This window comes from Centropristis striata, chromosome 17 (assembly GCF_030273125.1).
Source record: "Centropristis striata isolate RG_2023a ecotype Rhode Island chromosome 17, C.striata_1.0, whole genome shotgun sequence".
Lineage (NCBI taxonomy): Eukaryota > Metazoa > Chordata > Actinopteri > Perciformes > Serranidae > Centropristis > Centropristis striata.
This window is the reverse complement of record NC_081533.1, coordinates 15801597-15816742: the sequence shown is the minus strand read 5'-3', so window position 1 is coordinate 15816742 and position 15146 is coordinate 15801597. Positions and strand designations below refer to the sequence as shown.

The following is a 15146-nucleotide window of genomic DNA, read 5'->3' as shown; positions in this document are numbered from 1 at the left end:
CACAAGTAGATCCCTGACTGGGAGAATCTGTGCTGGGCTTCTTTTAGCCGGCAAGTTTCTGGCTGGCTAAGTCTGCTGAGCCACACACACACACACACACACACACACACACACACAAACATTACTTTCATCTATTGATCACACAGATGCAGCCAATTTACTCGAGTTGGAAAAACTTGTTTATCTGCCTGAAGGAGCATAAGGAAGTATGTGGTGAGGGTGTCAGCTCATCGTGGGTCACCCTGGAGTTTTTACTTTAGAGATAGGATGTGTGTGTCCGTCTGGAACACAACCCACACACACACACACACACACACACGCACACACACACACATGCACACACGCACACACACACACTATTAATGCCAGCAATCTGCCTCCACACTAATCATCTTTATGTTCCCCAAACCAGCAGCTGATAGGAAGCACGTGTGTGATGACTTTGTGTCTCTGTGTGCGATCAAGCTCGACAGATTATCACAAGTGACCCCCATTAGAGTCAGGGTGACCTCACACACACACACACACACACACACAAATAACACCCTCCCCTGTCCCTGCTCCCTTTGACACAGTGCTTGAGTCAGCAGATCTTTACCACCTCTTTTCTCTTTCTGTCTTTAATTTTTTTCCTTTTCCTCTCTTATCCCTTTAGTGTTTAGTGTTTGAAAATCATTATTTAGGCATTATTTGGATCATTCAGTCTCAATTAATCTGTTGACTGTTGGTGAATTCGCTAAATATTTTAACTGCTTTAACTGCAGTTTAACTTTAACCGCTTCCCTTCCGTCCCTTTTCCCGGTCAAATATCTGTCCGTCTTTCATAATATCTCACACACACACACGTTATCTTCGCTCAAATCTCTGCCTCCGTCTGTGTCCTCGCTTTCCCGGAGGAGTGTAGTGATGAGAGTGCTTCGCTGACGTCACTGAAACAAATGGGCCGTTCGCTATCTGGGACACTGGTGGCGGGCGAGGCGGGCTGGGGACTGCCGTAAAAACACACAAATGTGTTGTCTCACACACACACACACACACACACCTACACACACGCCTTAGCGTTCCCTCCCTCCCTCGATCCCTTTCTATCACACACACACACAGAAAAAGGAAATCGGCGTGTCCTGCTACCATCAGCACTTTCACCAGTGTCCTCGCCAGACCGTCCCTGTCTCCTCTCATGTCCTTAATGACTCTCACACTCAGTCTACTCTCTCCCTCCATCTTCTCCCTCCACCTTTGCCTCCCTCTTTCAAAAAACGCAGCTCGTCCTATGCCTGGATTCAGTTTTGATGTCCAGAGTCCCGGCTCTCTCTCCTGATTCCCCATGCACTTAGGTGCAATCAATCAGACTGTAATTTTCCCCGCTGACACTCACAACTATCCTGTCCCGAAGAATAAAGGATGACGGGTAGTATTTCTGAGGACTTGAAGTCCTTGAAAACAAATTCCCCCCCAAAAAAAGGGTTTCACAGCGCCCTGTTATGCTGTATACCTTGAGGTTGGGCAAATCTTTGTGCTGTGACATTCCTGGAAGTCACAGTACACAGAGGGAGAACTGTGAGGGCTATTAAAAAAAGGCTATTCATCATAAAATAAATAACAATGTTTAAGCGTGACAGGTTAGGTTGCAGGGGTTTGATTTTCTGCTGTGTTCGACTGGCAGAAGCATTTATTCTTTAGAATAAAGAACTCCAGAACAAAAGCTAATTTGAGGGGAGAAAGTGATTGTTCAACACTGCAGTCAAAACGGTTCTGTTTTTTTTAATCACAGGCATTAGAATAATTAAGATCAGAGGTTTCCACCATTGTATAAAATCAGACTGTGTGTGCTGAAGAGGCACATTCATCTTTATTATCTGTGCCAGCAGTGTTGCACTTCTCAGTAGGGCTGGGGACCAAACGCTGTACTTTTTAGGGCAGTGGTTCTCAACCTTTTTGAGCTGCGACCCCCAATTTAACATGCACGTTGTCAGCCCCATCTTGTTTATATCGTTCAATATGCTTATTTCTAGATTTAATAATCTTAATTTAAGAAATCTTGTCAAGTGAAATTATCTGTCCATGCAGCAAGATCATTTCCCTCAGATTTAGTGTTTTTATCTTGTTTTTAGACACTCCTTTTTTTCACTGAACAGAATCTTACGCGCTCAGTTCAGATCAGACAAACTCAGTTGATACGACGAATTTTGGACAAATAATGAAGCAGACAACAACTAAAACACCTCCCTGTCTGAAATTATGTCATTTAATATACATTTTGTGCATTTATATTTTTTCCAAAATGATTTGGCAACCCCCAGAAATCATCTCGCGACCGCAATTGGGGTCGGGACCCTAAGGTTGAGAATGGCTGTTTTAGGGTTACCGACTGAATTGTGTCGGTTTTACGACCGATACGGGTTTTTTTAAGGCCGATGCCGATACAGATTATTTTCATTTATCTTAACTGATCCCTGATATCTGCTGCCGATTTTTTAACAACTGATTTAAACAAAAATAACTAAAAACATTTTTTAACTGTTTGACGGTAAGGGTTTGGCAACTTTTGATGCCAGACATTTTACGGTTTATTTTTTTACATTTAATATACAGATTTACTGTAAGCAAACAGAAAGTTGCCTTAATTTTAAATTCAGCAATATGATGTGTATTTTTGGTATTTTCACAAAGAATTCACATTAATTTCACATTAAAAACGATTAAGCAATTGAATAATACTGTAAAAGAAAAAAAATCATTTATAGATTTTATGGTCCATTTTATGGATAATATTCGCAATAAAAGTAGTATTATTTCATGGCATTTGCACTTAATGCAGAAAAAACAACCTGAAAAATATAGTAAATTTCTAGAAAACAACTTTTTTCCTCCGACTTTCCCCTTGAGAAACAGCATGGCAACTACTTGACAGATCTCCATGAAGGCTGAAGTTAGTCGAGCTGTAATACAAAGTCTTGTCTGTCTTTGTTGGCAGCTTTTCTACTTCTCACAGCTGTTTGTATTTACCAAAGCATGTTTCATTTGTTGGCGAATATCAGTATGATATTTGAAACTCAATTACAGAATTGTGACTGTTTGCAACAAGTTAGCGTCTGGCTTGTGTCTACCTCAGTCAATTGTGAACGGTTCTCTCTTGATACATAAGAAACATGTGCACAGCAGTGCATGAATTCATGTTGCCTACAAGATATAGATAGTTTATGCACATTGTCATTTGATGAAGAAGTTCCTTGATGTGATAGTTTAGTATAATTTGACACTATACTGTAGAATAGTGAAGCAAGCTTAGTGGAAATGAAACCGAATAAAGCACAAAGTATCTCATTACACTGGTAATAACTGAATCAGTATTGGAGAATAAGTTGCAAGAAAGAAATTCAGGTAGATTATGAGTCAAATATCCATTTGAAGAAGTGCTTTTAGCCTTTTCAAAAATCGATTTTAAAATAACTTTGACTTCCATATGACCCCATTTCTCCCTCTTACTCTCATTTCTCGAACAATCATCCGCTACATCTTTCTCCCATTCTCGTAATTCTGCAAACAAATTAATATTCCCCTTTCTATCCTGCATCCTCACTTGCTCTCTGTCTTCCTATAACCTTGTTCAGGTGTTGGGTGGTGGAAGCGTTCACACTCCCAGGAGAGAGACCCAGCAGTCTGAGCTCTCCTGTCCAGGGATGGAGCTCCCTGGAGGGGGAGGCATGGGCTGGAAAATGGCTCTCCCAGCCATTGTTTGGGGTTTCCTGCAGAATTGTTTTTGGTACATATTGTCCTATCATACAAAAGGCTTGGAAGCAGAGGCACGCGCTGATGCATTATAACTGAGACAATGTCTAGAAAAGAAAATTTGAACTTTATGTATCTATAAATGTGTTGGAAATTCCAGATCTTGCACCGGTGTTTGTTCTTAAAGTGGCTTTGTACCAGCGAAACAGTGAAATTGTGATCAAAGATATTGACTTTTTTAGCCTTTGCTGCCATGCTACCATGTTTCCTTCTCTTTCTCATTATTCACTTCCCTACTACCTTTTCCCTTTTCTCTCATTCTTCCCTTCCCTACTCCCTGTTTCCGTATCTCATTTTTTTCTTCCCTACCACCTTTTTCCTTCTCTCTCATTTTTCCTTCCCTACTACCTTTTTCCTTTTTCTCATCCTTTCCTTCCCAACTACCTTTTTCCTTTTCTCTCATTCTTCCCTTCCCTACTACCTTTTTCCTTTTCTCTCATTCTTCCCTTCCCTACTCCCTATTTCCTTCTCTAATTTTTTTCTTCCCTACCACCTTTTCCCTTCTCTCATTCTTCCCTTCCCTACTACCTTGTTTCCTTACCTACCTTGTTTGTGGTTTCCTGAACGATTTTTTTTGGTACATATTGTCCTATCATACGAAAGGCTTGGAAGCAGAGGCACACGCTGATACATTATAAATGAAACAATGTCTAGAGAAGAAAATTTAAACGTTATGTGTCTGCAAATGTGTTGCAAACTCCAAATCCACCAGCGGTGTTTGTTCTCCTTAAAGTGGCTTTGTACCAGCGAAACAGTGAAATCGTGATCAAAGATATTGACTGAGTCTTGATCGCTCATAAGACTCAGAGTGTCACTGGGGAGTGAGCCAGGATTGCTTCTTGGCAGGGAGGAAAAAACTGGAGGTGAAGAACTGAATGAGTATCAATACCGGCCTGTTGACTATTCAGTTGCACAGGCACACACACAGACATAAAATGCACTATTACTCTAATCACGATCCAAAGCCTGTTGACAAATATGGCAGCTGAGGCAAAGAAAAGATATTAAAACTTAATTCACCTGCTATTTGCTCTGAATGGGAAATTCCCACATTGGATTTGAAAGCACGGGCTGAATATATTACTGGGACCAGCAGAGTAAAATAAGCTGCATTTAAAACAGCTGCATTTTGCTGACATCCAGACCAATATAATGAATGGACTAAATTTAAATATGCTCACATATTACAGGCTGGTGATTCACATTCAGCTGTTGACCACAGACTACACTCAACCTAAACCTCTTCCTTTTCAGACTTCCTCTTTTCTTTCCTCTTCTCCTTTACTTCTCTGCCACCTATTTCATTTTCCTGCTTCCTTCTCTTTTTTACCCTTTCCTTCTCTGCTACATTGTTTCCTTCTCTTTCTCATTCTTCCCTTCCCTACTACCTTTTTCCTTCTCTCTCTCTCTTTCTTTCCTTCCCTACTACCTTGTCTCCTTACCTACTACCTTGTTTCCTTCTCATTCTTCCCTTTCCTACAACCTTGTTTCCTTCTCTATCATTCTTTTCTTCCCTTCTACCTTGTTTCCTTCTCTCATTCTTTCCTTCCCTACGACCTTGTTTCCTTCTCCCTCATTCTTGTCGTCCCTACTACATTGTATTTTTTCTTTTTCTCATCCTTTCCTTCCCTATTACCTTGTTTCCTTCTCTCATTCTTCTCTTCACTACTGCCTTTTTCCTTCTTTCTCATTCTTTTTTCCCTACTACATTGTTTCCTTCTCTCTCTTCCTTTCCTACCCTAATACCTTGTTTCCTTCTCCTTCTTTCCTTATACCCCCCATTGTCATCCTCTTCCTCTTCTTCTTCTTCTTCTTCTTCAACACATTAACTAACTTTTTCTTTCTTTTCCTTCCATATCGCCAACCTTCTGTTTTCTTTCCAGATTTCCTTTCTTTCTCCATCTGCTGCTCTTTCATCCCTTCCTCCTCATTTCACCCCTTCTTCCTCCATTTCTTTTGGATTCTTCTTCCTTAACAAAAAGCTCAATGCATTGTATTAATTATATTAAATAGAAGTATTCCTCAGCAGAATTACAGAAAAACTACTGGCCCACTTTTTAGAAAAACCTGGTAAGAGGGTGTAGCCTGGGACAAGGAAAAAATTAATCACATTTTGGAGCAGACTCAAATCATAGGGCGATTTCTTTCACTTTTAACTTTCAACATTGCATGCTTGGGCATGATCCCTGCTTGCCGTGTGGCCTACTAGTAAAGCAAAATTCTGTATTTGCTGTTGAGCTTTAAGACCCTGACACACCAGGCCAAAGGTCGTCTGTTGTTGAGCATCTGTTGCCCTAGTTTTGCCGGTATGTCACGCAACATTGGCACTAGTCGGCCCTTGCTTGTACAATTTCGGCAGATTTATCATGTTGAATAGGTGGCAAAGCCCATCAGTGAGAGAAATCACTCTGATTGGCTGTTCAGCTTCAGCAAATCATTCAATCAAGAAGAGAAACAGAAGTGAGGAAAGAAAGCAAACAACTAAAGTCAAGAGGGCAAACACAGAAAACTCTTCTTATTTTTCATCCTCATCTCATCATTACAATCAAGTTATATTTTCACAACTACATGGCTCTCTGGAAGGAAACAACTGAATCAGTGTGAAAATGGTCTTTGTAGATATATCTGCAGTCCTAGGTCTTCCAGTTTCATCAATTCGAATCACGAATACAGATAGAAAAAGAGATTCAGCAATGCTATAAAAAGTTACTTTCTTTCACGCAGGCAAGTGCAACTCTTTGGCCAAGACAAAGGCAACATAAATGGTAAATGGAGTGCACTTATATAGCACTTTTATCCAAATTGCTTTACACTACAAACTACGCTCATTCACCCATTTACACACACATTCATACTGGTACAGCAGAAATCTCAATGGTATAAATGTCTATATTGTCAAAAACAGACGCTGCTGCTTCAGTATGTATCCAACTGATAGTGTTTTTTATTTGGAGTGCACAGCACCTGGCACCAGAGGTCAGGAAGGTACGAAAGTATGAAAACACAGATACCGCCCAAGCAAAGATGCCGCTTAGCTCTTTAATGTGTGTGGGCCTTCATTCTTATCAGAGTACAAAAGGCCTCTGAAAGCTCAGCACAAAGTCACTGAAACTCAAATCAAATTATTTGAGGCTTAGCAGCTCTTTAACGCAGGGTGACCCAAGAAAATGACATTTCAGAACAGAGCCTTCACCATATCAGAAGGGGACCAATATCTAATATGTAAAGTGACACAAATCGGCTACCTGAATGCTTAGATCAATCATAACATTATTAAAAGCTCCGTAGTAGCTCTTAAAATCAATTTATGTGACAAACAGCTGTCTCAATTCATCCAATGTAAAAGTTCTTTACTATCAGAGCATTCATGGGACACTGTACAAGGCCATCTTCAGTGTGCCAGCCAAGCTGGAACCAGTCAGCGTGTTGATCTGAAAAGGAATGTACAGTCTATTGACCCCAATTCTGTGGGTCTGTGGTTTCTAATTTTACGGCCAGATTTCTCTCAGCTCTGACTATAATGGATGGGGCGGCCATGAGGGAGCAGGGACACCTGGCCGCTGAGCCACAGTCAGCACCAGCGTCCTGACAGGCCTGATGAATGCAGGCTGATGAGTACACACACTTACAGGCTCTACTACAGCCCAGTGCCTCCTTCTGTGGGGCTGAAGCAGAATTGCAGAGCTGTATTGTACTGCAGGTGTGTGCGAATAAGGGCTTATAAATTGCCGTGCATTATATTAGTAGCATCCACTTGAGAGCAGCACGTTGACAGTTAAACACTACATTTTACATGACCACTGTACTTGAATTTTTGTAAGTTGAATGCTCGAATACAACTTAAAGAACATGGCTGTGTGTTAATAAAATTTTGGTTTCATATCTATAGGTTGGCTTCTTTACTTGCCTCTGGGCATTGCAAAGAAATACAATATTATAATGGTATTAAGGGCATAACTTGAGTTTAATGGTAATGGTAAATGGACCTGCACTTATATAGCACTTTTCTAGTCGCTTAGCGACCACTCAAAGTGCTTTACACTACAGACTGCGATCATTCACCCGTTCACACACACATTCATCTGGTGGCAGAGGCTACCCTAAACGGTGCCATCTGCCACCATTGGGAATTCATTCTCACACCAATGAACGCAGCATCGGGAGCAATTTGGGGTTCAGTATCTTGCTCAAGAATACTTCGACATGTAGGCTGCCATGGTCAGGGATCGAACCACCAATCCCACCCTGATCGGTGGGTAACCCGCTCTACCAACTAAGCCACACAGCATAATGGTCAGTGTATTACAGTAGATAGTGGTCAGGAAGCCCCAAGTTTGGGAAGGCAGGCAACAAGAAAGCAAAGCAAAGTTCTGCTGATCACAGGAGAAGCAAGATGTATTTTAGCCACCTAATAAATGAAAATCAGTTAAGTGGACGCTAGATTTAGAATATATTCACCACTTTACCTTGCCACCGGACAGCCCTTTTACAATGGGGAACTGAAGGCATTATATCCAACAATGCCCCTTTAAAAGCTACCAGACCTCTTTGATAAAAAATGTTATTTTACCTCGCAGACCATGTGAGTTGCTAGTCCGCCCCTGCCTCCCGATTGTTTAGTTTGTTTGTGTTTTTGTGCGACATTGGTATTTAAAGGGTTACACTGTGGTTAGCACTCTCGCCTAACAGCAAGAGGGTCGCCAGTTTGACTCCTGGAGTTTGCATGTTCTCCCCATGTCAGCGTGGGTTCTCTCTGGGTCCTGCATCTTCTTCCCGCAGTCCAAAAAACATGCCGCTTAGGTTTAATTGGTGACTCTAAAATGCCCGTAGGAGTGAATGAGAGCGTGAATGGGTGCTGTATCTACGTGTCAGCCCTGTGATAGTCTGGCGACCTGTCCAGGGTGTACCCCGCCTCTCGCCCAATGTCAGCTGGGATCGGCTCCAGCCTCCAAGTGTTTAAGGAAAATGGATGGACAGTTCAGATCCACTAAAATCATACAATAAAACCAATTAACTAACCGATGGAGGCACTTGTGGGCCAGCAACTATTGTCTTCTGCAGAGTAAAATTACCGTTTCTAACAAAAGGAGTCTGGTGGCTTTGAAAGAGCAGTAAAACGGCTTCTCCGTCAGAAAAGGCTGTCTGATGACAAAGTAAAGCAGTGAATATATATTAAAAGCATTGACACTTAAACTGACTTTTTATGTTGCTGAAATATGTTTTGCTGAGCTTCTGTGTGCAGTCTGCTTCTCTAAATTGGAGGGGTGCCAATCTCCATCTACTGTAGTTAATACACTGACTATGGATAAGTGCCTCATAACCCCACTTCAAGAAATCAAAGCATCCATTCAGTATTGCTGCTGTTCTAAATGGCAAGGACAAAAAATACTGTTTAGCACTTTAATATCATAATTTTCAATGGATTGAAGACAATAAAATGATGGGTAAGATTGCCTTGGTGAATGGGCCTGCACTTATATAGCGCTTTTCTGGTCACTTTGCAACCACTCAAAGCGCTTTACACTACAGACTGCGCTCATTCACCCGTTCACACACACACATGTGGCAGAGGTGGCAGAGGCTACCCTAAATGTTGCCACTTGCCACCATTGGGAATTCAATCTCACTCGCAATTTGGGGTTCAGTATCTTGCTCAAGGATACTTCGACATGTAGGCTGCCATGGTCAGGGATCAAACCACCAACCCTTCGATTGGTGGTCAACCTGCTCTACCAACTGAGCCACAGCTGCCCACTTTCTTTCTTTTCTTTTCTTTTTTGGCATTAACTCTATTAAAGGTTTGTAAAATAACTATACCCTCATTTTACTTGAGTAGCAGAGATAAAACGATACATTTGGACCAGGGAACTCCTAAAATATTTTTAATAAGCCACTGCCATCTGACAGAAATCAGATATATAATAATATAAACCTATGTTAAAAAAGATGACTTGCTCTTTCTTATAACCATGTAATTGTTGACCAGAATTAGAATATCATTATCTACAGGAAAAAGCTGCGGCACTGTGGTTGTGATCTCGGCAAACCCTTCCCAGGAATCAGGGAGTAGCATAGTGCTGCAGTCATTGTTCAGTCACTCTAGCTGAGACATCAAGATCAAAAAGGTTCAATCTGACAGTGACAACTGAGAGATAAATCAGCCGACAGCTTGGGAATACCTCTAAACCACTTCCTGCTGCTCTGCAGTGACCTACTTAGCATGATTTGGTTAATCAAAAAACGTTGCGGGAATTTCCACAGCTTGAGCAAACATTTAGCACAGCGTCATCTGATGACCTGATGCCTCTTTGAACAGTATGTGAGGTCTTGGCTTATGTAAGGCAGCTATGCACCTCCATCGCCAACAACACGTCTAATTTTAGAGCATTTTGTACTAATTCTCTATTTTAGCAGCAGTGAAATCAGCCAGGCTGCTGTTTGGGTGTCAGTGAGTTTTGAAGCTGGTTTCGTACAATGATCTCACACCCGAGTCTTCCTCTTTTCAGAGGAAGTTTAGATTGACGAAATAAACAAGGAACCAACAAAAGGAAGCGTTGCGTAATATCGACACTAGTGATCTTGACTAAACAAGGAAGCAATGCTTCCCTATTTTAATGGAAATTGAAAGGAATGCAGTGCAGGGTGTGGCTGTTTTCGACTGTGCTTGACTGCCGTGTGTGTGTGCTTCAGTGCAAGAAGGTACAGTATATTAGCCTTTTCATTCAAGATTTGTATTAGTATACAATATAAATAGGAAGTTTAATATGTATGTACCACTTACCACTTTGGTTACAGGGACTTAGGCTGAACTGAAAATCTGTTTGTATTTTTTTTTTAATAGCTTTCGGTACTATCAAATGTATAATAAAGGGAGATTCTATCCTTTTAAAAATAAGTTTTGATACTTTTTGCAACCTTAACTGGGACCAAAAGTCCATAATAGATACAGTCTTGATTATGAGTTGCTTTTCTTAAAGGAATAGTTTGGCATTTTGGCAAATCTGATTTACACGTTTAATTTTTTAAAGAGTAAGATAAGAAGATTGAAGCATCACTGCAGCGCAAAGACAGGAAACGGCTGGCTCTGTTCAAAGCTGACAAAATCCATCAACCCCCACCACTTAAGCTCACTAACAAACGTCTACATCGTGTTTGTTTAATTTGTACAAAAAAGAAGTGTAAAAGCAACACTTTATGCTAAGCTAGTATAGCACTTTATGCTAAGCTAAGCTAAGCAGCAGCTGACCGTTAACTTCTAGCTTCATATTTACCATGAAGACAAAAGAGCAGTATAAATCTTTTCATCCAACATTCGGAAAGAAACCAAATGAACTCCAAACTATTATTTTAAGTTAAGGGACCATAATTGGAAAAAACTGCAAGTCAGAAAATAAATGTGGCACTGGAAAGGTAACAAAATGTTAGTTTTAAGTAATATAAAATTACCAAGTTTTTAGTCAAATACTCCAAAAGTAATTATTCAAAAGAACATTTTTAAATCCTGGGTTTACTAGGGATGTGTTTATTAATTCAAGCACTTTCAAGGTACCTAAACCAAAAACTTCCAGACTCTCAAAGCCTTTATCATCACATCTAATTTGTTACTCTAAATGCAACTGTGAAAAAATAAAGTTTACAGAATTCATTTAAACACACAGAAAATCCTTTAAACAACCTTTAAATCATTTTTAAAGTGCTTTTTCAGGTTATTGTCAGGGTAAACAAGAATGAAAACACCAGAATATGTTGAAAATCAAGCATTTTTCAAGAAATATAATCAAATTCAACCATAATCCTAGTCTTTTTCCCGACTTCCATGGCTTTGTATGAAGCTTGTAAGTCATTTCGCATGAAAAAACCCCAAAACAAACAAATGAAGTCAAGAAATCTTTCTTGACTAAGAACAAATTGACCAATTAACTAATCAGCCAGCTAATCGACTGAGGGTGCAGCTGTAGTAACTACACTGAATGTCAGAAACTACAGCAAATACTCTGGGGGAATGTACATTTTATGTTATGATCAAAGAAACTATGTCAGAACAAAACAGTATACTGTGTTTGGACTGCTTTCATAAAATATACATTAAACAAAACACCAGTATAGTAAGCTCCAAGTGGCACGAGTCCATCTGAACATCAAAGTCTATTTTCATGTTCTATCAGTTGTGTTTTAAAGGGATTGCATTCTGAATTATTAAGTCTGCACTGCACACTAGAGGATTAATGTAAATGCAAGCTACAATGGATTATTTGAAGAACAAAACACTATTTCTATCTTCTTAGAAATTAATAAAAGTACAACTCGCTCTGCATTAATCTCTCCTCTCCCTTTCAAAAGCTGCACTGCACTGTCGCATATAAATTGAGACATTTTGCTGACTTGGGGTTTGATCAAAACTCTTCATGCAAAAACAGAACAATGTCTGGTCAAAAAAATATCACAATTAATAGAATCTAGAAGTTCTGTGAAACAGCGGGGATTGGCTGAATTTTAATTCCCAATTATTGTGTTTGAGCGTCTGCAAATCCATGGAGAGGCTGTGTTATTCTTCCAGCTTTCAAGCATGTTTTTTTATTAAGTTAATTCATTTGATTATTCATTTGCTTCTATCCTTGTCCCCCATCTTGCTTCCAGCTCGAACTGAGCTAATTAATTTCTCCGCACTCCACAGCTATTTCTATTATTCACTCCATGTGTCCAATGTGTACGTTCCCAGCCTCCCACACTGTTGATCCTAATGCTGATATGACCATGAATAAATTACACAAATGTGCATGTATGTTTGTATTTATGAACGTGTGGGCAAGACAGATTCGAATAATAATATATCTGCTTGATGTGGCTGCCACACATTGCCCTGGAGCATGGGTCTCAAACTCGCGGCCCGCGGGCCAATTGTGGCCTTCGTGATGATATTTTGTGGCCCTCACCTTGATATGAAAGTTTAATGTGAGTTTTATATGAATGGCACTTTACCATGTTGTGTGTGGAAGGTCCCTTTAATTACTTTTTTGTGTCTTCTTTTAAATAGTTTTGTATCTTTTTTAATAATTGTGTGTCTTTTTTGGTAATTCTGTGTCTTTTTGTCATTTTGTGTCTTTTTAAAGTAATTTAGTGTTTTTTCTGTCATTTTGTGTCTTTTTTTGGTCGTTTTGTGTCTTTCTTAAGGTAATTTAGTTTTTTCTGTCATTTTGTGTCTTTTTTGGTAATTTTGTGTCTTTTTTTAGTGATTTTGTGTATTTTTGGTCATTTTGTGTCTTTTTTAGGTAATCACGTTTTTTTTCTGTCATTTTGTGTCTTTTTTAATAATTGTGTCTTTTTTAATAATTTTGTGTCTTTTTTGATAATTCTGTGTCTTTTTTGTCATTTTGTGTCTTTTTAATGTAATTGAGTGTTTTTTCAGTCATTTTGTGTCTTTTTTTGTAATTTTGTGACTTTTTTGGGTCGTTTTTTGTCTTTTTTTAAGTAATTTAGTTTTTTTTCTGTCATTTTGTGTCTTTTTTTGGTCATTTTGACCGCCTCCAGCATCCCCCAGGTAATTTGAGTTTGAGACCCCTGCCCTGGAGGGTTTCTGTGTGTGTGATTGTGTGTGTGTCCTTTGTGTAAAAGCCTCCTACCTCGTTGCCGTACATCATGAGGTGGTGGGTGGTGATAAGGGCTTTGAAGACCACAACCCAGCTGGAGTTGGCCGTGCGCTCAAACAGCGTGTCTGCCAGCTGGGGGATGCTCACGTTCATCTCATTGGTGCAGTGGATCAGATCTGGATGGGATGAAAGAAATTAAAAAAAAGGAACACAAAGAGTTACACAACAGCAGTAATGAGAAAAGCTTTTAAAAGGTTTGATAACCCTGATCGGGAGCAAGTGCAAATTGCTTTTCACACAGAGACAGAAAAGTGCAGACGCACAGACGTACCAAGGACAGACAAACACAATGCGCGCACTTCAGCTGAATTCTTAAGTGATTTCAGTGTGAAGGACAGATGCAGAACTTTTTCCTACATTCTCCGTCTCCTCTTCTGACTTCTCGCTCTGCTGTGCCATCTCCCTCTTTTCTCCTCTCTCCCGATAAGTTAGCAGAAGTTCAAGTGTCATTCATTCACTGAAACTGGTGAAACATTGAACCTTCGGGCGCAACAATGTCAAGTTACGCAACACGCAGTCTTTAGAAACCGCAGATGACGAGGAGGACACACCATGATGTTTTGACATACACAAGTAAACAAATGCAAGTAATTCGAAGTTCTTAAAGTGCTCTTTTATGTTTGTATTAGGTATGTGCCACAGCCTTGCATCAGATTCTTTAACACTCTAAACTGCACCATCTTATTTATACATACAAATGTTTTATAGAATAAATAAATATACCCTTATTGGCTGAAATGATTTTCAATAAAGTCAATAAATGTGTTGGGTGAATTGCGGAAATTTTACATCCGAGTATTTCCTCTACAGAGATGTTTGTTCAAGCTGCGGTTCCTACTTCATTTAATGTACTTTTCTTGTGTTTATTACGTTAATCCTCTGAATGGGTTTGAATCGATGTTTTCTTTTAAAGATCGCCAAAGATACAATGTTTATTGTAAAAGGAACCATAAACACAGGCATTATCGTCCAAATTCGAACTTTCAGACAGTCCTGGACTTTGATCATAGGTTAAGAAAGTTAGAAAACGTAACCAAAACAAAGCTTAAAATGATTATATTTTGTCTAAATCACTTTATTCTACATTTAAGACTTGGGGAGAGAGTTTTAATCCTCTGAACCCTACCAAAAGTATGTTTTCTTTAAAAGATTGACAAAAGAAAGAAACTGTAAAAACAGACATTATCATCTGAATTTGAGCTTTCCAACAGTCTTGGATCATTGGCTATGAAAGTGTCCATTAGAAAAAGTGACATAAATGAAGCTTAATATTTTGATATTTCTGTCAAAATCACTGTATTCCACACGTCTCATTTAAAACGTCACCAGAAATAAACCTTTTGGAATAAGTAGATCTTATTATGCACTCATGGATGGATGGATGAATATGCTATGTGCTGCTTTGATTTAATTGAATATGAAGAATAAGGAAGAAACCAGGCAGAAACATGTGACTGAATGTTTTTAGTAGACCTTGGGGGAGCTTTGAATACTACTTCACATTTTAAAAGATCGCCAAAAATAGACCACTTGTTGTCAAAAGAAACTGTAAAAACAGACATTATCGTCTGAATTTGAACTTTCCAACGGTACTTGAACGGATCATTGGCTACAAAAGTGTCCATAAGAAAAAGTGACCCAAACGAAGCTTAATATTGTGATATTTCTGTCAAAATTCTGTATTCCACACGTCTCATTTAAAACGTC

At 39.5% G+C, this 15146-nt stretch overlaps 1 protein-coding gene across 4 annotated transcripts in view; it reads right to left on the bottom strand.

The window, feature by feature from the left end:
• si:ch211-200p22.4 (phosphatidylinositol-binding clathrin assembly protein) overlaps positions 1 to 15146 on the bottom strand; it is a 140715-nt gene that overhangs the window by 94437 nt on the left and 31132 nt on the right. For all 4 annotated transcript variants that reach the window (XM_059354317.1, XM_059354319.1, XM_059354316.1 and 1 more), the window contains exon 2: positions 13413 to 13555. In XM_059354317.1, the coding sequence (XP_059210300.1) occupies positions 13413 to 13555 (143 nt within the window). The remainder of the gene's footprint in view (positions 1 to 13412; positions 13556 to 15146) is intronic.